The sequence below is a fragment of the Lithobates pipiens genome, unplaced genomic scaffold, assembly GCF_037356315.1.
Source record: "Lithobates pipiens isolate NorthernLeopardFrog02 unplaced genomic scaffold, aLitPip1_a1.2 Scaffold_22, whole genome shotgun sequence".
NCBI classification, from domain to species: Eukaryota; Metazoa; Chordata; class Amphibia; order Anura; family Ranidae; genus Lithobates; species Lithobates pipiens.
The window spans coordinates 183579307-183606333 of NW_027507784.1; the positions used below are offsets into that span (position 1 = coordinate 183579307).

At 47.4% G+C, this 27027-nt stretch overlaps 1 protein-coding gene across 1 annotated transcript in view; it reads left to right on the plus strand.

Moving 5' to 3' along the window:
• The window catches only part of TNRC18 (trinucleotide repeat containing 18), a 392145-nt gene that overhangs the window by 27399 nt on the left and 337719 nt on the right, over nt 1–27027 (plus strand). The window contains 1 exon segment of the mRNA XM_077448715.1: nt 11004–11129. Coding sequence (XP_077304841.1) covers nt 11004–11129 — 126 coding nt within the window.

A 27027-nucleotide genomic window follows, 5' to 3' on the forward strand; every position in this document is an offset into this window, starting at 1 on the left:
GAGCAGTGCTACAGGAGGGAGTACCCTTGAGGTAAAGAACATATAATGAGAGATTTTATTGTACAGTATGGGACACAGAAAACCCGCAACCAATGGTTGATATTTTTGTAACTGTATTCATCTGTTTATTGAAAGGAAGCAATAACTGACATAATACATATGCTCTATTCATGTATTGCAGAATTTTGATTGAAATGACTTGTTATACTATAAGTGAATATGGGCTTTTTTTTTTTTTAAGGGTAAATTTTATTTCGATTTTCAACGATCTTGTACAAAAAGTACAAGATCGTTGAAAATCGAAATGAAATTTACCCTTAAAAAAAAAATTGTGTTGTATTTTTGTTGAATAGTTGTAAAAGGCATTCGTTTGTTCCCTATGGTGAGGTCTGCTAAATTTAGGATATTGTTTCCTAAACATTTGTTTAACCGTAAGATGGGATTATCCACTGGAGAGTTTCTAAAGGGATGGGGATATTGGTTATCGGGTAAAATTCGGTCCCTGATGGGTTTAGCTCATACCAGGCCTGCACTGTTGCCTGAATAGTGGGGTGGTCTGCTATGTCACTGTTCTTAGGTGGGTTGATGGCCATAAGAAGTGAGAGTGGAGATTTGTTATTTAACCATGCTAGTAATAGTTGACACCAGGGTTTAATAGTGGGTTTGGTGAACCAATTTTTAAGTTGATCTAAACCCTTGTACACACGGCCGGACATTCCGACAACCAAATCCATCGGATTTTGTCCGAAACTATTGCATACACACAGTCGGACAAAGTTGTCAGAAAATCCGATCATACTTAACGTGATGACGTTATTTCGTTAGGACGGGGACTACGTTCAGGCTAGTAGCCAATAGCTTTGGTCTAGGAATTTGATCTGAGCATTTGTGGCACTTTGTCCGATCGGAATTCTCTACACATGATCGGACAAAGTCCGATCGGATCATGTTGTCAGAAAATTTTATAGCCCAGCTGGAAAACTTGGTCCGTCGGATACTCAGAGGGAAACAATCAGATGGAGCCCACACACTGTCGGATTATCCGACAACACGGTCCTATCGGAATGTGCGACCGTGTGTACAAGGGCGAAGACTGCTGCTGTGAAGTAATCTTTTAACACTGGTAAGCCCATGCCTCCCACAGATTTGTGTCTGTTCTGTATGTGAGGAGAGCATCTAGCCCTTCTCCTTGCCCACACATTTCGATAGTTACCTTTGCATTGTTGTGAAAAAGGAGTAGGACATTTGAATTGGCAAGGCTCTGAAGTAGTAAATTTAATTTTGGGCGTAGTAACATTTTGTACACTACTAAGCGTCCAGACCAGGTTAGGAAATGTTTTTTGGATTCTAGAGAGTTCTTGTTGAAAGGTGTTGACTAGTGGGGTGTAGTTGACATGATATAAATTTTGTGAGGGGGGAGCTAAATATGTGATGGAGTCTTTGGCCCAAGGTTATGGAAGGTGCAGTTTTTGGGACAGTTCTAGGTTTTTATCCATGTACATTCCTAATGTTTGGCTTGGTGGCGTTAACCTTGTGCTTGTAATAGGATACTGCTCTGAACAATTGTAATGTGTCATTTGCTACAGGTAATGATATGGCCAGATTAGATAAAGAATAACGTCGTCTGCAAACAGTGATATTGTATGTTGGTGTTTGCGAGCTGTGATGCCATGTATGTTCGGATCTAATCTTATTTTCTCTGCTAGGGGTTCCATAATTAAGGCACAAATTATAGGGGACAAGGGACACCCCTGTCTGGTCCCATTAGTGATTTGGAATTATTTTTTTTGACCAAATGCACAAGGTTTAGCATTCTTGTGGCGCCTGTGGTCTGGTGACCCAATACAAAACCCATTTGGTCATAATTTATCAGTTTCAGCAGCAGGTTTGTTAGTCTGTTTGCTAGCACCTTAGCATATAGTTTCACATTTACATTCAGTAAAGAGATTGGCCTAAAGTTTTGTCTGGAAAAAACAATAAGTGCCTGGTGGATTTTAGCTAGTAATTCGTTAAGCCGTTCTGACTGTTTGTTTTTGCGCTCATCTGTATGAGCAGACCTCTAATGTAGACTTTGTGGGTATTCCACAATATGAAGGGATCATTGACAAAAGGAGCATTAATGGTAAAGGATTCTTTAAGGCCCCTTTCACACTGGGTCGGTGGGTGCATTGGCGGTAAAGCGCCAGTATTTTTAGCAGCGCTTTGCCATCAATTTTACGGCTCTGTTCGGCCACTAGCGGGGTGCTTTTACCCCCCTGCTAGCGGCTGAGAGAGCGTTAAAACCACCTGCAAAGCACTGCTGCAGCAGAACTTTGCTGGCGCTATAGCCACGCTGCCCATTGATTTCAATGGGCAGGAGTGGTATACACACACCACTCCAGATGCTGCTAGCAGGACTTTTTTAAGCGTTCTGCCAGCGCTCCGCTCCATTGTGAAAGCCCTCGGGCTTCACATTGGAAACACAGGAGCAGCTCTTTCGGGGCGCTTTGCAGGCGCTATTTTTAGCGCTGTAGTGCCTGCAAAATGCCCCAGTGTGAAAGGGGTCTAAGTGCTTTTCCTATTTGGTCTGAGTTTTTAGGTTCAGATAGGGTATAGATGATGATTTTCCATCTGTTTGCCCTGGTTTTTGGGGATCCCCCACACCAGTGAAATTTGGAGCATGGTCTGACCATGTAATACAATGCATTTCTGACTGCACAACCTGTTACAAAATAAATTTGTCTACTAAAAACAAGCCTATGCAAGAATTTGTGTGATATAGAGTAGAACATAAAGTCTTTTTCTGCTGAGTGTTGGCATCTCCACACATCATAAAGACCTGAAGAGGACAAGTCCAGATCTTTGTCAGGGATTGCGTTAAAATGTCTGCACATTACATTTCCTTGTCTCATTGTGGAGACTTTCTTATAAATCTTTTTCAAAAATGCTAGTAGTTTTGTGTTGGGGAGGTACACATTAACCAATGTGTACTTGGTGTTACCAAGTTCACATACAAGGACTGCCTGAGTTGTCAAAGTGTACGTCCAAACTTTTGAATTGGATAGAGTCCTTAATGGCTATTGCTACTACCCCTTTTTTTGGATGGGCCATTAGCTTGAAAAATGTGAGGGAATTGGCGCTGTTGGAAGGTAGGTGGTCTTTGGTAAACAAAGTGAATCTCTTGAAAGCGGATTACATCACTTTGGAGACTTTTTTCTTCCTTCCAGGCCATCTACCTCTTATGAGGGTTGTTCAGTTCCTTAACATTGATGGAGGTGATTTTAAGTTGCATGCTGAAATGGTGAGGAGTCAGTTTATGGCTTGAGTAGGGATGAGCTGGTGTAACGTTGAATTGCCTGTCTCTGGATGCGACGCAGAAGCGATCCTGGTAGGCAGATAAACGTTGGATGATGAGATGTAGTCCACCATAATAGTGCACAGAGATGGTTGATCCTTAGGCAAAAACCTTTTAGAAAGAACAGTTATTTGAGGTTCAAAGAAATACAACAATGTAACAACTTGTGATTCTAAGGAGAATCTGTGCGGTAAGAACAACCATTCAACCTATTGGGGTAACTGAAAAAAAAATGCGGCATTCCCCTGGGCCAGTGATGGCGAACCTTGGCACCCCAGATGTTTTAGAACTACATTTCCCATGATGCTCATGCACTCTGCAGTGTAGGTAAGCATCATGGGAAATGTAGTTCCAAAACATCTGGAGTGCCAAGGTTTGCCATCACTGCCCTGGGCCATCTAGGGGAGATTAACCACTTGACCACTGGGCACTTAAACACCCTTAATAACCAGACCAATTTTCAGCTTTCGGTGCTCTCACATTTTGAATGACAATTAGTCATGAAACACTGTACCCATATGAAATTTTTGTCCTTTTTTTTTTCACACAAATGGAGCTTTCTTTTGGTGGTATTTAATCACCGCTCGGTTTTTTATTTTTTGTGCTATAAAAGAAAAAATACTGAAAATTCTGTAAAAAAATGAATTTTTCTTTGTTTCTGATATAAAATTTAGCAGATTAGTAATTTTTTCTTCATAAATTTTGGCCAAAATTTATACTACTACATATCTTTGGTAAAAATAAGTACAAATTGGTGGATATTATTTGGTCTTTGTGAAAGTTATAGAGTCCACAAGCTATGGTGCCAATATCTGAAAATTGATCACACCTGGAGTACTGATGGCCTATTTCAATTCTTGAGACCCTAACATGCCAGAAATGTACAAATGACCCCTTTTTGGAAAGAAGACATTCCAATGTATTTAGTAAGAGGCATGATGAGTTTTTGGAAATTGTCATTTTTTTCCCACAATTCTTTGCAAAATCAAGATTTTTTTTACTTTTCTTTTTTTTCACAAACTTGTCATATTATCAGTTTATTTCTCACACACAGCATATGCATACCACAAATTACACCCCAAAACACATTTTACTATTACTCCCGAGTACGGCGATACCACATGTGTGAGACTTTTACACAGTGTGGCCACATACAGAGGCCTAACATGCAGGGAGCGCCATCAGGTGTTCTGGAGCACCCAGGACAATTCTGACATTTCTCTCCTACATGTAAAAATCATCATTTATTTGTTAGAAAATTACATAGAATCCCAAAACATTATATATGTTTTTTTAGCAAACACCCTGGAGAATACAATGGTGGTCGTTGCAACTTTTTATCTCGCACGGTATTTGCGCAGCAATTTTTCGAATGCTTTTTTTTTGGAAAAAAAACAGTTTTGTGCTTAAAAAAAAAAAAACACAGTAGAGTTAGCCCAATTTTTGCATAATGTGAAAGATGAAGTTACGCTGAGTAAATAGATACCTAACATGTCACTCTTCAAAATTGCAAACGCTCGTGGAATGGTGCCAAACGTCGCTACTTAAAAATTCGAGTTACAGAGGAGGGCTAGAATTATTGCTCTCACTCTAACATTCGCAGCGATACCTCACATGTGTGGTTTGAACACCGTTTTCATATGTGGGCAGGGCTTACGTATGCGTTCGCTTCGGCATGCGAGCACATGGGGACAGGGGCGCTTTAAAAAATTTTTTTTTTTTTTTTTATTGTTCATTTTACTTCATTTTAGTTTGACATTTTTTCCCCCAAAAATAAATTTTTTGAGCACTTTTATTCCTATTACAAGGAATGTAAACATCCCTTGTAATAGGAATATGGCATGACAGGTCCTCTTTACAGTGCGATATGGAGTCAATAAGACCCCACATCTTACCTCTAGGCTGGAAAGCCTGAAAAAAAAAAAGTCTGGCTTTGATCGTATTGGCGAGTCGGTAGAAGCACCGGAGGGCGGCCGGAGAGGGGGGGGGGGGGTGACTATGGCTGGGTATTGCAGGGTATCACCGACTATGGCTGGGTATTGCAGGGTATCACCGACTATGGCTGGGTATTGCAGGGTATCACCGACTATGGCTGGGTATTGCAGGGTATCACCGACTATGGCTGGGTATTGCAGGGTATCACCGACTATGGCTGGATATTGCAGGGTATCACCGACTATGGCTGGGTATTGCAGGGTATCACCGACTATGGCTGGGTATTGCAGGGTATCACCGACTATGGCTGGGTATTGCAGGGTATCACCGACTATGGCTGGGTATTGCAGGGTATCACCGACTATGGCTGGGTATTGCAGGGTATCACCGACTATGGCTGGGTATTGCAGGGTATCACCGACTATGGCTGGGTATTGCAGGGTATCACCGACTATGGCTGGGTATTGCAGGGTATCACCGACTATGGCTGGGTATCTCCGAGTATGGCAATTTATGGCAGGGTATTGCAGAGTATTGGCAGGGTATTGCAGAGTATTGGCTGGAATTTTACTGCGGAGTATTGGCGGGTGTTGCGGAGTATTGGCGGGTGTTGCGGAGTATTGGCAGGGAATTGAGGGGTTAAATTTCGGTGAGCAGCGATGTGGGGACTGCAGATGCAGCCCACAGCGCTGCTGACACCGATCTCTTCCCCCTCCGCTGTACCGATCGGTACAGAGAGGGGGAGGGAGGAACCGGCATCATAACATGACGCCGGTTTGTTTACAAGTAATCACTCTGTCATTTGACAGAGCGATCACGTGGTAAACGGCCGCGATGATCCCCAGGGGGCGTGCGAGAGCGGAATTCTGGGAGGACGTCATATGACGTCCCAGAGTTAAACAACCGCCCTGTAGCCGTCATTCGGCTATGGGCCGGTTGTTAAGTGGTTAAGTGTATGAGACACAAGTAGGATGTTCCGTTTCGACATCAGAATTGTTGCGGGCTGACGCTGGTGTTTTTGTCTGTGGCTCCCGGGGCAAGGATTTACCATTCCCACATGAGGCGGAGGCCTTCTTTCATATTGGTAATCAAATGCGTGGTGCCTTCCCTTGTGACAAGCAGCTTTGCTGGATACAGCCAGCAGTAAGCAATACTGTGGTTGTTCAGGGGCTTTGTTATGGTGGCCAGTTGTCTGCGCTGTTACATGGTGAAGGAGGATAGTTCTTGCAGGTCAGAGGGTAAAGAGTCGTAGCGCCTAATTTCCGCCACGAGATAATCCGTAGTGTGGTAAAAGTGGATTCTGACAATAGTGTCTCTGGGCAGATGCGAAACAATGTGCTTGGGCCTTGGTAGCCTGTGTATGCGTTCTATAATGAGATCTTCCAGGAGTGCCTCAAGGAGGACTGCTTTCATAAAATGTAATGAAGTCATCTTTCAGGTCAGGAGGTTTAATTGTCTCAGGGATCCCCCTGATTTTAACTTTTTTTTTTTTTTTTTTTCTCTCTCCTGGATCTGTCCTCTAAATTTGCCAATGTGAGTTTCATCGGCAGAAATTCATCGTCCCTGTCATAGTGGGCATCCACTAAATCTTTAAAGGTAGAGGCAAATTCACCCATTTTTGCTTCCACATGAGACCATCTTGTTTACTGTGGATATTTCTGATTTAAATTGTTGCTAGTATATCAGTATGCAGTTTAATGTGGTGTCCATTACTGGTAAATTAGCAGTGGGAAAATCAGAAATTGAATCTTGCAATTCCCTGGTTTCATCTAGTGATGAGTCCAGGCTTACATCCAGGTTTTCCACTGTAGAACAGTCCATCTTTTGCCTGCTTTTGGCCGGGTTGGATAATACAGATGGTGATAGAGAGAAGCTCCTCTTCCCTAGCCCGTTGGTACTACGGTTTGAGCTCATTGCAGGAACCGTGCTGCCATCTTGGTCTGTGTAACGGCGCTGCAGCATGAAGTAATCGGGTAATTTTTTTCCAGTTGTATGCTATTTTCTCTTGCGGGAGGACATCCTGAGGTACCCCCACTCTGTGTGGGTTGGTCGGTGCCATGAAACAAGGCTGTTAGTCGGTGTATGTGTCCCCAATGGCCCATGACGGAGAGGAGCTGTCTCAGTGAGTGGCCATTCACTCTGCCAGCTAGCCACGCCCCCCGGACTCGGTGTTATTTTTAACATACGTTAGAGCTGCACAATTAATCGTCAAGAATCATTATTGTGATCTTGACTAAAGTGTTTCACAATTCTTTCTGCTCTTCTGAAGCCACAGCTGTCAAAAGAAAGAAAGAGAAAAACTGGGAAGTCTGTCAAGAATCAAAACATTCTTTATCATATAGTTCAATATAGTTTATAGTTGAACTTAAGTATAAACATTGTAACAATTGGTCGATGCAATAGATTTTGTAAGTGAAAAAAGTTTAACCACCAACCCCCAAACATTATATATATATTTTTTAGTAGACACCCTAGAGAATAAAATGGTGGTTGTTGCAATATTTTATGTCACACTGTATTTGCGCAGTGGTCTTTCAAATGCAATAAAAAAAAAAAAAAAAAAAAAAAAATTACTTTAATGAATTTAAAAAAAAAAAACCCAGTAAATTTAGCCCATTTTTTATTTTTTTTGTGTAATATGAAAGATTTTACATCGCGAGAATAGTGAGAGAATCGTGATCTTTTTATTCTAAGCAAAAAAATTGTGATTGTCATTTTGGCCAGAATTGTGCAGCTCTAACATGCTTTATAAGTCTGTTTTTATGAAAGGGGCGCTTTGGTTAAACTGCTGCTTGTCTCCATTATAACAAGACTTGATATACTGTAGATGTACGAGTAATCAAAACTGATATTTAGAGAATTCTATCTATTTCTATACTGAAATAATATTTTAAAAAAAAGTGTATTTGAGGGGCCTGAAAATTTGAGTTTGCTCATGTATGGCCAATCACAACTTCTCCTTTAACCACTTGCCTCTGGAAGTTTCATTCCCCTTCGAGACCAGGGCATTGTTTGTGATATGGCACTGCCTTACTTTAACTGACAATTGCGTGGTCATGTAACGCTGTACTCAAATAAAAAAACATTTCCCCACAAATGGAGCTTTTTATTTTTGGTGGTATTTTATCACCTCTGCGGTTTTTTGGTTTTTTTTTTTGCACTTTTTTTTTTTTTTTTTTTTTTTTTTTTTATTACTTTCTGCTAGAAAACATATCCAATAAAATGTAAACAAAAAATACAAACAAACAAAAAAAAAAAAACATATAATTGGTTTGCGGAAGAGTTATAGCATCTACAAACTATGGGATATACTGTATACTGGATTTTTTTTTTTCTAATATGCTAATTGCTTCAGCTTCTGCTGTGACTAATCGCAGCAGAAGCTGATCAGTGGGTGCCGGTGAATGGATGTCCACCTATACCCGCCGATCGGTGAGGAGAGACAGGGTGAATGTAAAGAAGGCAGAGCTCTGTTCTGACAGCGAGGATGTGAGGAATTTTCTCTCCTTGCAAAGCACTTTCCTTAGTAAAAGCAGTACACAAAAACACTGGCTAGGCACATTTTAACTTTTTTGATCACCCCTGATGTTAACCCCTTCCCAGCCAGTGTCAGTGCAGGGATGGGGAATGGTTTTAGGACTGATCAATGTATTGGTGTCTCTGGTTCCCACAAGCTCTCAAAGGTGTCAGTTTCCGAATGTCCACCACAATATTTCGGTCCCGTATGTAGCTGATTGATGCCATTACTAGTATTAAAAAAATAAAGATTATATCCCATAGATTGTAGACGCTATAACTTTTGCGCAAACCAATTAATATATGCTTTTTGGGATTTTTCTGGCAGCACACACACTTTCCCTAAACAGAAGTGTATACATGATCCTGCGCAGAACAGCCGCCCTATAGCTGTAAATCTGCTATGGGGTGGCTAAAGTGCTTGTAAAGGCATAAGATTTTTATCTTAACGCATGCTATGCATTAAGATAAAAAAAATGTAAATGTGTAGCAGCCCCCCTAATACTTACCTGAGCCTCCTCTCTATCCAGCAATCTACACAAGTGCCTCTCCCTCCTGAGACACAGAAGCGGCACCATTGGCTCCCACTGCTGTGAATCAAAGTCGGTTAGCCAAGCCGGCCGAATTGGGGCTCCATTTCTGAATGGACACATGGAGCGGCGGTTCGGCTCCGATGCCCCCATAGTAAGTTGCTTGCTGTGGGGGCACTCGACAGGAGGGAGAGGCCAGGAGCACCAAAGAGGGACCCAAGAAGTGGAGGATCCAAGCTGCTCTGTGCAAAACCATTTCACAGAGCAGATAAGTATAACATGTTTATAACAATTTTTAAATTATCTTATATATGAAGTACCCCCTCCAAGGAAATACTAAGGGACTTTAAAGGCAACTGTTTAACAAATTTTTTGAAAAAAAAAAAAAATATAGAAATGTATTAATATAAAATATGTGGTGCATACATCACCATCAATAATTGCATTAAAGACGAGCAGAATCGTATATTGGATATAAATGCAAATCCTTCTGGGCGTAACACTGAAGGATTTGCGTTTATATTTGATATGATTCTGCTCTTGTCTTTTATGCAATTATTGATGGTGATGTATGCACCACATATTTTATATTAATACATTTCTATATATATTTTTTTCAAAAAATTTGCTGATCGGTTGCTTTTAAAGTCCCTTTAGTATTTTCTTGGTGGGGTACTTCGTATGTAATATTGTCTAAATTGCGATGTTCGCAAACCTATGGGTCTTCCCGGTTGGATCTCTATAAACTTTAAATGATCTAATCACCACAGTTTGACAGGAAAAAAAAAGGTGTACAGAAATTAGCTGGTGCTGCTTTGAGAGGTAGTGGGATAGCAGAGTAAACCGAGATTGATTGTCCTATGTTCAGCTACTATTTGGCATACTTTTTGAAACTAAGGCAGGACAGGCAGCTTTTGGTCAAAGGTGGGGGGGATTCGGCAAGGTAGATTTAGTTTACATCAAGTCGATTTAAATCACTAGTAAAAAGGCTTGTTTTAAATCAACTTGATTTGAAATCATAATTTTTAAAGCACAACTGTCATCTCTGTCCCACAGTGGCTCCTCCTCTGACTCGCTGTTAACTCACTGATGGTCCCACTTTAATGGGATGACTGGTGATGCGGCAGTGACACAACAAGGTGCGGGACATGGCGGCAGCAGGTGAGTGGATGCCTGCTAAAAGAGGTGCTGCCATGATGGACCCGAAATGACAAGTGCTCTTTAAATGTAAGGACTCATTCTTGCTGGTAGTTGGTATGAAATCTTGCACATACATCGATACAGTGCATGTTATCTCAGCTTGCAGAGTTGGATTCGTTTGAATGAGTTTACCAAAAATGTAAATGTTGCACAATATACAGCCTCATGCTACATAACTAAGCTTCATTTCATGCTGAATAAACAAAATTATTAATGTATCTCAAATAGAAAACTATCTTTTTAAAAAATTTTTTTACTCCAAAAGCATTTTATTAAAATCCATTTTGATAAAAAGAAAAAAAAAATCAGATTTAAATAAAAACATATTTTTTATTTTTTTTTTAAATAGTTTTTTGTTATCCACCCTGGGGGTCACGAATTAAACAATGCAACTATTCTGTGCTATAAACGTTATGCTGTGCTATTTAAATGTAACTTTGCAGTATGTGATTTTGTGTAACAATATAACTTTTTCTCTTCCATTGTAGGCTTTCCTCACCTAGGAAGAGCTGTGTACCATTCCTACATTCCTATAAGTCACCTGGATTCCTCTACAGGTAGTAGCCCTCTGCTGACTCACATGGGGCCACGGAATCTTATTGAGCCTCCAAAAGGTAACAAACCCTTTTGTAACTTTTTTACCAGTGTCTTACAAAGTAATTATTTTGGTATTTCCAGTATTTTACACACAGTATTTGTGTTCAAGGCATATTTAGCCTTTTGTAAAAAAATATTTTTTTTGGTTTTGAGCCTGTAAAGCATTGCAACCATGATCAATAATGGATTGTGGGTGCAATGCACAGGCTCCTGTCGACTCTGTTCCTCAGGCCCCGGGTCGGTATGGAGTTTTGGAGCTGAGCTAGAGTAAGTGAACAATGGACTACAAGTGTGGTGACATCACCGCTCTCGTGCTCCATTGAATGGAGTCCCTCTGTCACGGTGGGAGATGGAATGTAGTCTTGCGTTCAGGCGCAGTAAATTATACAGAATTTTTAGTGGGACTTTTAAGATGCCTATATCAATTTATCAAGCACAAACACAAAAAAGAGCGCACACCAGCCCTAGTGCATTAACGTTTATTTAACTCAGTAAAAGATTAAAAAAGCCAGGTATATCCCTCACAAACATCCGTTGAATGGTTGCATTGACATTTACAGCCTCCACTGTTGCCTCCTTCCCCGATTTTAGGCTCCCTGCAGTAGCTAACAATGCGGATGGTAAAGGAATCAGTTCGCTTGCTGGCTGCAGGTACACTCTCTCTCCACGCCTCACACGCACGGACCTGCCGGCTATGGATGACGTCACTCGCAACGGGGGGCGGATCTATCAACGTGTGTGCTGACTCTGACGCTGGCTCTGACTAACTGTTCCCAAGACATGGCCTCCTTCCATGTCGCTCTTCTTGATTGGTAGATGGGCTTGTCTCCTCCCCTAGATGTTAGGCTCCCTGTGATTGGCACTAGCAGGGAGGGCGGGGAGGGTGTCAGCGTATTTATGTTGTAAGCATACACTAGGGCGTCACCTGAAGGAGGCCACGCCTCCGAAACATGTTGTCTTGGGAACAGTTAGTCAGAGCCAGCGTCAGAGTCAGCACACACATTGATAGATCCGCCCCCCGTTGCGAGTGACGTCATCCATAGCCGGCAGGTCCGTGCGTGTGAGGCGTGGAGAGAGAGTGTACCTGCAGCCAGCAAGCGAACTGAGTACTTAACCATCCGCATTGTTAGCTACTGCAGGGAGCCTAAAATCGGGGAAGGAGGCAACAGTGGAGGCTGTAAATGTCAATGCAACCATTCAACGGATGTTTGTGAGTGATATACCTGGCTTTTTTAATCTTTTACTGAGTTAAATAAACGTTAATGCACTAGGGCTGGTGTGCGCTCTTTTTTGTGTTTGTGCTTTTTAGGTTTGTCTGCCACCCAGTGGACTTTAATAAGAGCAGCAACACCCAGAGTGGATGTAACAAGCAATATATATTGTGTAGAGGTATTCTGGAGGAACTGGATAGGATGTGACAGCGCCGTGCTTGATATATTTGTTTCCTGTTGTACAATATCAATTTATAACACAAACCTTTCAAAATCTTTATAACATTCATCTTTGTTATTTAAAAAGACTGAGCTCTTGTGCTGTAAAATATATTATTTATAAGCTTCCATAGGGCTTTGGTAATATATAAGATTAACAAAACATGAATTCTACAACCTGTACAATTATACCTTCATAATGTGCACTGGTTATCCTCCCCATCAGTATTTTTGCACTCCTTATTAGCCAACACTTTTATTTAAAAGACTTCACTTGTACATGTTGATCAAGAGATGGGGCCCTGGCAAGTACATTATGCACTTCATAGGTCAACGGGTCCACTTTGGTTCTGTGAAACTATATAAACATGGAAAACATAATATAATTTAATTCCTTTATCTCAACTGTCACCAAAAATTAAACCATATACTGTTATATAATTTAATCGAATCACACTTTTTAAAAAATATTTCTTACATGGTATATTCATGTTGTACATGGGCTGAGTGATTTTACCAAGTATATGAGTTCCTCCATCTTTCCAACCCCCCCCCCCCAACCCCCCCCAACACCCCAAGGGAGGAGAGCCTTCCAAATTCTAAATATGGGGAAGATAGGATTTGGTTGTCTGTCCTCTCAGAGGAAGGGGTAGGTGAGGTGAAGTGTGTGTGTGTTTATTTGCATGTACTGTCTACTCACTTACTCATCCATATGAGGGTGGAGGGGGTTAGCTATAGGCCTGCTTAGTTTTGAGTATCCAGTATTTTTTTTTTTCCAAAAGTCTTTTATTGAAGGTTACAATAAGCACAAACAACAAAGGTAAATAAAAGAAAAAGGGCCACATTTAAGCCCCGAACAAAGAGTACAATGGTGAATAAACATCTTAGTTACTTGTGAGTAAGAATAAAACACACAGTAAATTCGACAAGTTGCAAAGGCGTAACTATTCAGCGTCAAAGTAGGGTTTGGTGTACCTCCCCCGGGAGTTTAGTCCATAGCAACTCTTATCTAGGTGTAAATAGGTGGGTAAGGTCTTAACCCATGAGGGATTAACCTTATATAATTGCGTCATGTACCAAAGAAAATAAACGACAATAAAGAACCTAAGTAAATCGTGGATACTGGAGGAGGGAACAGAATAGAAGTAATATGGTCCTATCAAAAAGTAGTTACTACTTCCCTTATCTAAGGCGTAGGGACCCCATTTAGTAGTTGAGTACATTCATCAGAGGATCTAAAGTGGTGCCAGCAAGCCCAAGTGGCCCAAAATTTAGAGGGTGTATCTTTGGTTTGGCAAATCAAGTTTTCAATTTCTTCTATTTTGGATACTCTCTTAATCCAATCAGAGACAGAAGGTGAAGACTTGGATTTCTATAACGTGGAATGCACATCTTGGCAGCATCTAGCAGATGCTGAGCTAGGGAACGGTGGTACGTTTTCTGTGGGGTGGAAGAGTGGTGGAGGAGCATAGCTGCAGGGGAAAAATCAATGGCGAACGTGGTGATCTGACAAATGAGACGGTGAATCTCCGTCCAAAAAGGCTGGAGGCGGGGACAGGCCCACCAAACTGAGTATCCAGTATTTTTATTTATATTTGTTGGGCACCTGCTAAAACCTTGCTAGCAAACTCCCACTACCCTGGCCCTTGTCCTCCTCAGCATGGGGACAAAGTGCTTTGCCAGGGTGATCCCACCCACTGTTGCTGAGGGGACATGCCCTGATATTCAGTGGAGGGATGTGTGCTTTTATTCCTTCACTTTTGTGGCCAGCGGGCCCGCATAATTGGATAAGGGTCTGGTATGTGTTTTTCTAAAGTCATCTTCTAGGGCAGCTTTAAGAGAAGTCTTCTCCCACCTAGAAGCACATCCATCATTAGAGGTCGACGATACGGGTCTTTCTCTAGCTGATGCTGATATTTAGAAATTGCGGCAGCCGCTGGCAGATATATGATGCCGACTATATTTATAAATTTTTTTTTTCTTCCCCCCTCATCTCATAAAATCTAACCCTTTCACACTGGGACATTTTTTTCAGGCGCTTTTGGGCTAAAAAATGGCGCTTGTAAAGTGCTTGCAAAACAGCTCCCCTGCAATCTCGGTGTGAAATCCCAAGTGCTTTCACACTGAGGAGATGCGCTGGCAGGATGTTAAAAAAAAAAAAAAAAAAAAAATTCTCTCTCCATCTCTCTCCCGTCTCTCTCTCTCTCTCTCTCTCGCTCTCCCCCGTCTCTCTCTCTCTCGCTCTCCCCCGTCTCTCTCTCTCTCTCTCTCGCTCTCCCCCGTCTCTCTCTCTCTCTCTCTCGCTCTCCCCCGTCTCTCTCTCTCGCTCTCCCCCGTCTCTCTCTCTCGCTCTCCCCCGTCTCTCTCTCTCTCTCTCGCTCTCCCCGTCTCTCTCTCTCGCTCTCCCCCGTCTCTCTCTCTCGCTCTCCCCGTCTCTCTCTCTTGCTCTCCCCCGTCTCTCTCTCGCTCTCCCCGTCTCTCTCTCGCTCTCCCCCCGTCTCTCTCTCGCTCTCCCCCGTCTCTCTCTCGCTCTCCGCTCTCGCCTTCCCCCCGTCTCTCTCTCTCTCTCTCTCGCTCTCTCTCGCTCTCCCCCGTCTCTCTCTCTCGCTCTCCCCCGTCTCTCTCTCTCGCTCTCCCCGTCTCTCTCTCTCGCTCTCTCGCTCTCTCTCGCTCTCCCCCGTCTCTCTCTCTCGCTCTCCCCCGTCTCTCTCTCTCGCTCTCCCCGTCTCTCTCTCTCTCGCTCTCTCTCGCTCTCCCCGTCTCTCTCTCTCGCTCTCCCCCGTCTCTCTCTCTCGCTCTCCCCGTCTCTCTCTCTCGCTCTCCCCCGTCTCTCTCTCTCTCGCTCTTCCCCGTCTCTCTCTCTCTCTCTCTCTCTCTCGCTCTCCCCCGTCTCTCTCTCTCTCGCTCTCCCCCGTCTCTCTCTTCTCTCTCTCTCTCTCTCGCTCTCCCCCGTCTCTCTCTCGCTCTCTCTCGCTCTCTCTCGCTCTCCCCCGTCTCTCTCTCGCTCTCCCCCGTCTCTCTCTCGCTCTCTCTCGCTCTCTCTCGCTCTCCCCCGTCTCTCTCTCGCTCTCTCTCGCTCTCGCTCTCCCCCGTCTCGCTCTCGCTCTTCTCTCTCTCTCGCTCTCGCTCTCCCCCGTCTCGCTCTCGCTCTCTCGCTCTCCCCCATCTCTCTCTCGCTCTCGCTCTCTCTCGCTCTCCCCCGTCTCTCTCTCTCTCTCGCTCTCCCCCGTCTCTCTCTCTCTCTCTCTCGCTCTCTCTCTCTCTCTCTCGCTCTCCCCGTCTCTCTCTCTCTCGCTCTCCCCCGTCTCTCTCTCGCTCTCTCTCTCTCGCTCTCCCCGTCTCTCTCTCTCTCCGCTCTCCCCCGTCTCTCTCTCTCTCTCTCTCTCTCGCTCTCCCCCGTCTCTCTCTCTCTCGCTCTCCCCGTCTCTCGCTCTCCCCCGTCTCTCTCTCTCTCGCTCTCTCTCGCTCCCGTCTCTCTCGCTCTCCCCCATCTCTCTCTCTCTCTCGCTCTCCCCGTCTCTCTCTCTCCGCTTCCCCGTCTCTCTCTCTCTCCCCGTCTCTCTCTCTCTCCCCCGTCTCTCTCTCTCTCTCCCCGTCTCTCTCTCGCTCTCCCCCGTCTCTCTCTCTCGCTCTCCCCCGTCTCTCTCTCTCGCTCTCTCGCTCTCCCCCGTCTCTCTCTCTCGCTCTCTCGCTCTCCCCCGTCTCTCTCTCTCTCTCTCTCTCGCTCTCCCCCGTCTCTCTCTCTCTCTCTCTCTCGCTCTCCCCCGTCTCTCTCTCTCTCTCGCTCTCCCCCGTCTCTCTCTCTCTCTCGCTCTCCCCCGTCTCTCTCTCTCTCGCTCTCCCCCGTCTCTCTCTCTCTCTCTCTCTCGCTCTCCCCCGTCTCTCTCTCTCTCTCTCTCTCTCTCTCTCGCTCATCCCCGTCTCTCTCTCTCTCTCTCTCTCTCTCTCTCGCTCTCCCCCGTCTCTCTCTCTCCGCTCTCTCTCTCTCTCTCGCTCTCCCCCGTCTCTCTCTCTCGCTCTCCCCCGTCTCTCTCTCTCTCTCTCTCTCTCTCTCTCTCGCTCTCCCCGTCTCTCTCTCTCTCTCTCTCGCTCTCCCCGTCTCTCTCTCTCTCTCTCTCCGCTCTCCCCGTCTCTCTCTCTCTCTCTCGCTCTCCCCCGTCTCTCTCTCTCTCTCTCGCTCTCCCCCGTCTCTCTCTCTCTCTCTCTCCCCCGTCTCTCTCTCTCGCTCTCCCCCGTCTCTCTCTCTCTCTCTCTCTCTCTCTCTCTCTCTCGCTCTCTCTCTCTCTCGCTCTCTCTCGCTCTCCCCGTCTCTCTCGCTCCCGTCTCTCTCGCTCTCCCCCGTCTCTCTCTCTCTCTCTCTCTCTCTCTCTCTCTCGCTCTCCCCCCGTCTCTCTCTCTCTCGCTCTCCCCCGTCTCTCTCTCTCTCTCGCTCGCCCCCGTCTCTCTCTCTCGCTCTCCCCCGTCTCTCTCTCTCTCGCTCTCCCCCGTCTCTCTCTCTCTCGCTCTCCCCCGTCTCTCTCTCTCGCTCTCCCCGTCTCTCTCTCTCTCTCGCTCTCCCCCGTCTCTCTCTCTCTCTCGCTCTCCCCCGTCTCTCTCTCTCTCTCTCGCTCTCCCCCGTCTCTCTCTCGCTCTCTCTCGCTCTCCCCCGTCTCTCTCTCTCTCTCTCTCTCGCTCTCCCCCGTCTCTCTCTCTCTCTCTCTCTCTCTCGCTCTCCCCGTCTCTCTCTCTCTCTCTCTCTCGCTCTCCCCCGTCTCTCTCTCTCTCTCTCGCTCTCCCCCGTCTCTCTCTCTCTCTCTCTCTCGCTCTCCCCCGTCTCTCTCTCTCTCTCTCTCTCTCGCTCTCCCCCGTCTCTCTCTCTCTCTCTCTCTCTCTCTCTCTCTCTCTCTCTCTCTCCCCTCTCTCTCGCTCTCCCCCGTCTCTCTCTCTCTCTCTCGCTCTCCCCCGTCTCTCTCTCTCCCCCCCGTCTCTCTCTCTCTCTCTCTCCCCCCCGTCTCTCTCTCTCTCCCCCCGTCTCTCTCGCTCTCCCCCGTCTCTCTCTCTCTCTCTCGCTCTCCCCCGTCTCTCTCTCTCTCTCTCTCTCTCTCTCTCTCTCGCTCTCCCCCGTCTCTCTCTCTCTCTCTCTCCCCCGTCTCTCTCTCTCTCTCTCTCTCGCTCTCCCCGTCTCTCTCTCTCTCTCTCTCTCTCGCTCTCCCCGTCTCTCTCTCTCGCTCCCGTCTCTCTCTCTCTCTCTCTCGCTCTCCCCCGTCTCTCTCTCTCTCTCTCTCGCTCTCCCCCGTCTCTCTCGTCTCTCTCGCTCTCCCCCGTCTCTCTCTCGCTCTCCCCCGTCTCTCTCTCGCTCTCTCTCGCTCTCGCTCTCTCTCTCTCTCTCTCTCGCTCTCCCCCGTCTCTCTCTCTCTCTCGCTCTCCCCCGTCTCTCTCGCTCTCTCTCGCTCTCCCCCGTCTCTCTCGCTCTCTCTCGCTCTCCCCCGTCTCTCTCGCTCTCTCTCTCGCTCTCCCCCGTCTCTCTCGCTCTCTCTCGCTCTCCCCCGTCTCTCTCGCTCTCTCTCGCTCTCCCCCGTCTCTCTCGCGCTCTCCTCTCCCCCGTCTCTCTCGCTCTCTCTCGCTCTCCCCCGTCTCTCTCCCCCGTCTCTCTCGCTCTCTCTCGCTCTCCCCGTCTCTCTCGCTCTCTCTCGCTCTCCCCGTCTCTCTCGCTCTCTCTCGCTCTCCCCCGTCTCTCTCGCTCTCTCTCTCGCTTTCCCCCGTCTCTCTCGCTCTCCCCCGTCTCTCTCGCTCTCCCCCGTCTCTCTCGCTCTCTCTCTCGCTCTCCCGTCTCTCTCTCGCGCTCTCCCCCGTCTCTCTCGCTCTCTCTCTCGCTCTCCCCCGTCTCTCTCTCTCTCGCTCTCCCCCGTCTCTCTCTCTCGCTCTCCCCCGTCTCTCTCTCTCGCTCTCCCCCGTCTCTCTCGCTCTCTCTCTCGCTCTCCCCCGTCTCTCTCGCTCTCTCTCTCGCTCTCCCCCGTCTCTCTCGCTCTCTCTCTCGCTCTCCCCGTCTCTCTCGCTCTCTCTCTCGCTCTCCCCGTCTCTCTCGCTCTCCCCGTCTCTCTCCCCCGTCTCTCTCGCTCTCCCCGTCTCTCTCTCGCTCTCTCTCTCGCTCTCTCTCGCTCTCTCTCTCGCTCTCCCCCGTCTCTCTCGCTCTCCCCCTCTCTCTCGCTCTCCCCCGTCTCTCTCGCTCTCCCCCGTCTCTCTCGCTCTCCCCCGTCGCTCTCGCTCTCTCTCGCTCTCCCCCGTCGCTCTCTCTCGCTCTCCCCCGTCTCTCTCTCTCGCTCTCCCCCGTCTCTCTCGCTCTCTCTCTCGCTCTCCCCCGTCTCTCTCGCTCTCTCTCTCGCTGTCCCCCGTCTCTCTCGCTCTCTCTCTCGCTCTCCCCCGTCTCTCTCGCTCTCTCTCTCGCTCTCTCTCTCGCTCTCCCCCGTCTCTCTCGCTCTCCCCCGTCTCTCTCGCTCTCTCTCTCGCTCTCCCCCGTCTCTCTCGCTCTCTCTCTCTCGCTCTCCCCCGTCTCTCTCGCTCTCTCTCTCTCGCTCTCCCCCGTCTCTCTCGCTCTCTCTCTCGCTCTCCCCCGTCTCTCTCGCTCTCTCTCTCTCGCTCTCCCCCGTCTCTCTCGCTCTCCCCCGTCTCTCCTCCCCCGTCTCTCTCCCCCGTCTCTCTCCCCCGTCTCTCTCGCTCTCTCTCGCTCTCCCCCGTCTCTCTCGCTCTCTCTCGCTCTCCCCCGTCTCTCTCGCTCTCTCTCTCGCTCTCCCCCGTCTCTCTCGCTCTCTCTCGCTCTCCCCCGTCTCTCTCTCTCTCTCTCGCTCTCCCCCGTCTCTCTCTCTCTCTCTCTCGCTCTCCCCCGTCTCTCGCTCTCTCTCTCGCTCTCTCTCTCGCTCTCCCCCGTCTCTCTCGCTCTCCCCCGTCTCTCTCTCCCCCGTCTCTCTCTCTCGCTCTCCCCCGTCTCTCTCGCTCTCTCTCTCGCTCTCCCCCCGTCTCTCTCGCTCTCTCTCTCGCTCTCCCCCGTCTCTCTCGCTCTCTCGCTCTCTCTCTCTCGCTCTCCCCCGTCTCTCTCGCTCTCTCTCTCTCGCTCTCCCCCGTCTCTCTCGCTCTCTCTCTCGCTCTCTCTCGCTCTCCCCGTCTCTCTCGCTTCTCTCTCGCTCTCTCTCTCGCTCTCCCCCGTCTCTCTCGCTCTCCCCGTCTCTCTCGCTCTCTCTCTCGCTCTCCCCCGTCTCTCTCGCTCTCTCTCTCTCTCGCTCTCTCCCCCGTCTCTCTCGCTCTCTCTCTCTCGCTCTCCCCCGTCTCTCTCGCTCTCTCTCTCTCGCTCTCCCCGTCTCTCTCGCTCTCTCTCTCTCTCGCTCTCCCCCGTCTCTCTCGCTCTCTCTCTCTCGCTCTCCCCCGTCTCTCTCGCTCTCTCTCTCTCGCTCTCCCCCGTCTCTCTCGCTCTCCCCCGTCTCTCTCCCCCGTCTCTCTCCCCCCGTCTCTCTCGCTCTCTCTCGCTCTCTCTCGCTCTCCCCCGTCTCTCTCGCTCTCTCTCGCTCTCCCCCGTCTCTCTCGCTCTCTCTCTCGCTCTCCCCCGTCTCTCTCGCTCTCTCTCGCTCTCCCCCGTCTCTCTCTCTCTCTCTCGCTCTCCCCCGTCTCTCTCTCTCTCTCTCGCTCTCCCCGTCTCTCGCTCTCTCTCTCGCTCTCTCTCTCGCTCTCCCCCGTCTCTCTCTCTCGCTCTCCCCCGTCTCTCTCTCTCGCTCTCCCCCGTCTCTCTCGCTCTCTCTCTCGCTCTCCCCCGTCTCTCTCCGCTCTCTCTCTCGCTCTCCCCCGTCTCTCTCGCTCTCTCGCTCTCTCTCTCTCGCTCTCCCCCGTCTCTCTCGCTCTCTCTCTCTCGCTCTCCCCCGTCTCTCTCGCTCTCTCTCTCGCTCTCTCTCGCTCTCTCCCCCGTCTCTCTCCCCCGTCTCTCTCCCCCGTCTCTCTCTCTCTCTCTCTCTCTCTCTCTCTCGCTCTCCCCGTCTCTCTCGCTCTCTCTCGCTCTCCCCCGTCTCTCTCTCTTCGCTCTCCCCCGTCTCTCTCGCTCTCTCTCGCTCTCCCCCGTCTCTCTCTCTCGCTCTCCCCCGTCTCTCTCTCTCTCTCTCTCGCTCTCCCCGTCTCTCTCTCTCTCGCTCTCCCCCGTCTCTCTCGCTCTCCCCCGTCTCTCTCTCTCTCTCTCTCGCTCTCCCCCGTCTCTCTCTCTCTCTCTCTCCCCCCGTCTCTCTCTCTCTCTCCCCCCGTCTCTCTCTCTCTCTCTCCCCCCGTCTCTCTCTCTCTCTCTCTCCCCCGTCTCTCTCTCTCTCTCTCTCTCGCTCTCCCCCGTCCTCTCTCTCTCTCTCTCTCTCTCGCTCTCCCCCGTCTCTCTCTCTCTCTCGCTCTCCCCCGTCTCTCTCTCTCTCGCTCTCCCCGTCTCTCTCTCTCTCTCTCTCTCTCTCTCTCTCGCTCCTCTCTTCGCTCTCCCCCGTCTCTCTCTCTCTCTCTCTCTCTCTCTCTCGCTCTCCCCCGTCTCTCTCGCTCTCTCTCTCTCGCTCTCCCCCGTCTCTCTCTCGCTCTCCCCCGTCTCTCGCTCTCTCTCTCGCTCTCCCCCGTCTCTCTCTCGCTCTCTCTCTCGCTCTCGCTCTCTCTCTCGCTCTCCCCCGTCTCTCTCGCTCTCTCTCGCTCTCCCCCGTCTCTCTCGCTCTCCTTCCCCGTCTCTCTCGCTCTCCCCCGTCTCTCTCGCTCTCTCTCGCTCTCCCCCGTCTCTCTCGCTCTCTCTCGCTCTCCCCCGTCTCTCTCGCTCTCTCTCGCTCTCCCCCGTCTCTCTCGCTCTCTCTCGCTCTCCCCCGTCTCTCTCGCTCTCTCTCGCTCCCTCTCTCTCGCTCCCCGTCTCTCTCGCTCTCCCCCGTCTCTCTCGCTCTCCCCCGTCTCTCTCGCTCTCCCCCGTCTCTCTCGCTCTCCCCCGTCTCTCTCTTCCCCCGTCTCTCTCGCTCTCTCTCGCTCTCCCCCGTCTCTCTCTCTCTCTCTCTCGCTCTCCCCGTCTCTCTCTCTCTCTCGCTCTCCCCCGTCTCTCTCTCTCTCTCGCTCTCCCCCGTCTCTCTCTCTCTCTCGCTCTCCCCGTCTCTCTCTCTCTCTCTCGCTCTCCCCCGTCTCTCTCTCTCTCTCTCGCTCTCCCCCGTCTCTCTCTCTCTCTCTCGCTCTCCCCCGTCTCTCTCTCTCTCTCTCTCTCTCGCTCTCCCCCGTCTCTCTCTCTCTCTCTCTCTCGCTCTCCCCCGTCTCTCTCTCTCTCTCTCTCGCTCTCCCCCGTCTCTCTCTCTCTCGCTCTCCCCGTCTCTCTCTCTCTCTCGCTCTCCCCCCGTCTCTCTCTCTCTCTCGCTCTCCCCCGTCTCTCTCTCTCTCTCGCTCTCCCCCGTCTCTCTCTCTCTCTCGCTCTCCCCCGTCTCTCTCTCTCTCTCTCATAGGAGAGAAAAGGCATATTTCTTTATCGTACATCATGGGACACAGCCTAAGTAATTAATGGGTTATGGACCACCTTCAGGTGTTGACACTTGTATACCCAATCAAGGAAGTTCACTCCCTATATAAATAGCGATGAGCGCAACCTCAAAATTATGTAAAAATCACTAACAACAATACCAGTAAATGATAATAAATACAAGTGATAAATCACATGATGATGGATGATCCAAGTAAATGTGAAAAAAAAATCAAATTATAAAATAAAACGTGGTCAATCAAAAAAGGAAAAGATGCTAAAATCCTAAATGTACAATAAAGCTTGCAGTTCATATGTCAAATAAAAAGCTTCTTGCAAAGTGCTTCTCATGAAATCTTCTTTAAATTATGAGCTCACAGAGCGCTTACCTCATCGGCAGCTGAAAACTGCATAAAATGAACTTCCAGGCGTTCAGATCTCCAGATTCGATCGTCCGGTCAGGCCTCCATTCCGATCTGTGGTTCTTCGGGAGCTGAAAAAAGCATAGAACAAACTCCCGGGCATTCCCACAAGAGTTTGGGTGGAGAGAGCACATACCTCGCCTGAACATATCTGCAGGGCAGCGACAGGGTCAGGCTTTCAAACCCTCATCTCCCATTACAGGAAAGACTCCAGGATCAGTCCTTTTGGTAGGAAGGTTCTCCAGGCTGTGGTCCCTTACTGTACCTCAAAGTAATTATTGATTGCTAATGCTCTCAATGCTGCTCTGGAAGATGACTGGAAAAAAAAACAGTTGGGTACCTGGTAACTAATTTTATGAGAATCTTTCAAGGCAGCACATCTTCCTGTTCCTATGCTTTTATTATATTGATTGCAATTGGCAGTTTGTTGTAATATACTTTGTATAGACTACCTGTTCATTTGGTACTCTTGTACTACTGAGGCTCAGAGGTATGATTTTATTTTTATTTTTTTAAATCATGGTGGATGATGTGTTTCCTGCTTTTAGGTGAGCTGAGCCTCCCCTCAATGCGGCCCTAGAAGATTCCCAGAAAATGAGTTGCCTTGTACCTAACTCACAGGCTTTGCTGAGAACAATGGGAGTCATTGGCTCTTGTTGCTGTCAGTCTAATCCAGTGAGTGATGGCTGGGCCGAGACGTGTGTGTGTGTGTGTGTGTGTTGTATGTATGTATAATTATATATATATATGTGTGTATATATATATATATATATATATATATATATATATATATTATACATACATACATACATTTATTTTACTGGGGAGGGAGTGGACACAGATGAGGAGGAGCCAAGATCGAAAGCAGGGGACCCCAGTAGAGGCAGTTAGGGGTGGCTCTGTGCAATGCAAGTGTAAATCTGTTTATTTTTTAATGAAAAGATATTAGACTTTAGAATCAAAATTTTCACTTATAATCTTGTACATGTGCTAAATGGCTAGACAAACCCGTTTATTAAAAAAAAAAAAAAATTTATTATTTATGAATTGACCTCAAGGTAAAGTCGGAATTTATTATACGTTTTTTTTTTTAAGATACTAGCAGCAAGTATATGGCACAATTTTGGTATTTGCCACAAATGTGGTATTTAACGTTGGTGAACTGGCATTTTAAATATTACATGTGATATTCTATGTCAAACATCAAACACAAATATCCCATGCGGTAAACCTTTTGTGAATCTGCTCAGTTGTTCTTTTGTATAAATTAGACTTGACTTTAAAGCTGTGGTGTGCTATCCATTTATACGGTCTTCTATTTCTTTTTAAATACTCTATAGGTTTTTGACAGATGACTTTGTCAAGTTGAGCCATATAGAAATGTATGTTCCCAAGAAGCTTTGGCTAGGTCAGAGGGCATGTACTTGAACTAATAAAGTCCAGTAGGCATAATAGGTCACTCTTTCTTAGCTAATGGTTACTTTTAGATATCAGTGGCTAAGTCCAAAGAAGAAATGTATGTCACCATACCCTGTGCAGCGGGTGCTGTATGCACCAAACCATCATATTGAGATTGTGATCGTCCTCGCTAAGTTATTGGGCATCTTTTTTATTTATTTTTTTTATTTCAACAAGGATAACCAAGGCTGACCAACACCCATGGCCAGAGGGTAGCTTGCAGCTTGTGGGGCTCCCCCCCCACCCCCTTCCACCTGCCAGTATCCTGCGCGCCAGGATTCTCCCAAGTGGCTAATGAGTTAGTTCAGGGCTTTATTTACAGGGTAATTAAAAAGATTTTGTAGAAACTATCCAATTTTGACATACCTCTCCTCCAATTCTTTTGAATACCTGTACGGAGAGTTTGCAGAGGCATTGATAGGCTGTCCTTCTTGGGATAGATAGACCATTACTAATCCTATACCATTACAGTTTACATTTTAAAAAGTGTGCAGTGCAATAAAGTAAAAGAAAAAAAATTGTGCAAACAAGCAATATATAAATACCAATTTCATAGATGACCCTAATGGATTGAATCCAGATCCCAAATGTAACAAGGATGTAATGTGTGCAACCGGTAAAACATTTTTTATTTTCTTACCTCAGGGGACACAGAGCCATAGTAATTACTATGTGAGTTATAGGGCCACTGATAGGTGATGGACACTGGCACGCCCTAAGGCAAGAAGTGTACTCCCTATATAACCCCTCCCACTACTGGGAGTCCTCATTTTTTGTGTTGGTCATGAGTAAAGATGTGCTGAGCTCCACTGGAAGCTTCCTTGTTGGTGCTAGCCATGCTGACCGGATCCGTTCTGATGCCCTTTCATGGGCTAAATGAATGGTGCCCGTGCCTCATCCAAAGAAAGGAGGTTTTGCTTGCGAATGCTTCTCTTTTTAGAGAGCTGGACCCTGGGATCCAGTAGAGCTTTACCATTAATCGTTAAAAAACTGCAATTTCGATTCACCCCTGCTGAGAGTAGGCGACTTGTATAAACAAGTGGAGAGATTATCTGCTCACTGGCTGTCAAAAGAAAGCATCCCAGGCAATCTGCCAAGTTTAGAACTTGAAACATTGTAACTTGCTTACTTAGATCAAAGGGATAGAACTTCTTGTGTAAACAAATAATCTGGGCAGTCTGCCAAGCTTTCAACCAGTGTAAATGCAGGAAGTTTAACCACTTAAAGTATAAATCTTTTTTGACACTTCTTTCTTAAGTTAAAAATCAATATTGTTTGCTAAAAAATTACTTGGAACCCCCAAACATATACTCGCGCACATACGGGCACAGGCACACATATATAATTTTAGCAAAGACCCTAGGGAATAAAATGGTAATTGCTGCAATATTTTATGTCACTCTGTATTTGCCCAGCAGTCTTTCAAATGCAATTTTTTGGGAAAAAATACACTTCAATAAATAATAAAAAAAAAGAAACAAAGTTAGCGCAATTGTTTTTTTTTTTTTTTTTGTTTTAATGTGAAAGATATTACGCCGCGAGAATCGTGATCTATCTTCTAAGCAAAAAAAATCACGATTCTCATTTTAGCCAAAATCGTGCAGCTCTAGGGTCTAGTACTTTTTGGTAGTAAGGCCATAAAGCTTTTACTGGCAAGGTGCTGTTGCAGGTCCAGGATTGTGGGTAACCTCTGGGTTATCCTGTTTCTGAAGGTTTCGGAGCCCACCATGAAGGGTGCAGATTGGGTTTATCTCAGATAACCCTGCAGTGAAGAAAAGATAAGTGGAGATTTTCTTAAGAATTTCTCCTTTTAAGTATAATGTTGGCATGCCTATGTGTCGCCACTGGGGGCTCTATTGAGAACTCGCCGCCTGATGCTGGAAACAGCACTGTATCAGAAGCCTTCATTTCTCCTCTTTCGGCCACAACCAGATTCTCTGGTAAGAAGGGGGGGGAGGGGGTCTGGTTCTCCTCCTTTCCCTTTTGCTGGATAACCAGCAATTTAGACTCTGAATTACAGTGGCGGGGGGTGTTTTCGAAGCACCTGATTGGAGCCATAGGCTCTAATAGGTGTCAAAAGGTGACCTGTTGGCGCCATGCTGGGCACTCGCAGGTCACTTAGCTGTGTTAGAAAAGCGAATGAATCTTCTCATTCCTAACACTAAACCACCTCTCCACTAGTCAGGTGCTCGGATCTGTTACCAGTCACCTGATAGGCGCCCAGTCACAGCGCATGTCATTTCAGCCAATTTGTCCAATCATAGCAGAGGACGGGAGAAGATATTAAGGAGCATAGAGGAGCTGTCCCACAGGAACAGGGTAAGTGCAGACGTTGGGCGGGGCCACACTGGCAGCATTTGATATGGCACAGTGGCAGCATTTGGTGAGGCACAATCATAGCAGAGGACAGGAGAAGACAGAGGAGCTGTCCCACAGGGACAGGGTAAGTGCGGGCGGGGGGCACAGTGGCTGCGTTTAGTGGGGCACAGAGGCTGCGTTTGATGGGGGTTTTTTTCCCCAGAGTTTTTCAGTTTGCGTTCCCCCCCCCCCCCCCTCAATTTTTTAGAACCAGCCGCCACTGCTATACACAATGAGGATTGTTCCTATTGCAAAGGACCATGGATGAGAAGATGATATCTAAAGATCTATTGGAAGGATTTACTGGATATCAAGTGCTGTGGGATCGGAGAGGATGCTGTGAGGGGGAATACAATCACTGTCAGACCTGCTTGGTCCTCCCCCGCCCCCCCCTCTCCTCCAGGTAATAAGTGCCTCTGTCCTGATAATTACAAATGACATGCTGCCCCCCCCCCCCCCCCCCCCATCATCCTATTACTGCCATGCTACCCTTCCTCAACCTTTCTAACTCTCTGAGTTTTGGCAGTCAGGACAGGTGCTGTGTGTGTGTGTGTGTGTGTGTGTGTGTGTGTGTGTGTGTGTGTGTGTGTGTGTGTGTGTGTGCGTGCGTACTATACCTGGCTGTTCCCACATTAGAGAACACTCCTCTAATGGCAGCATGTCACTTACCTAAGTTAATGAAGTCTTGTCCCGGCTCTCAAGCGGCTCCTCTGCTCCTCACTGTTTCTGTGTGGGCCCTGGCAGTAGAGAGGTAGCTCGCTGGGGAGAAGGCAAACGAGAA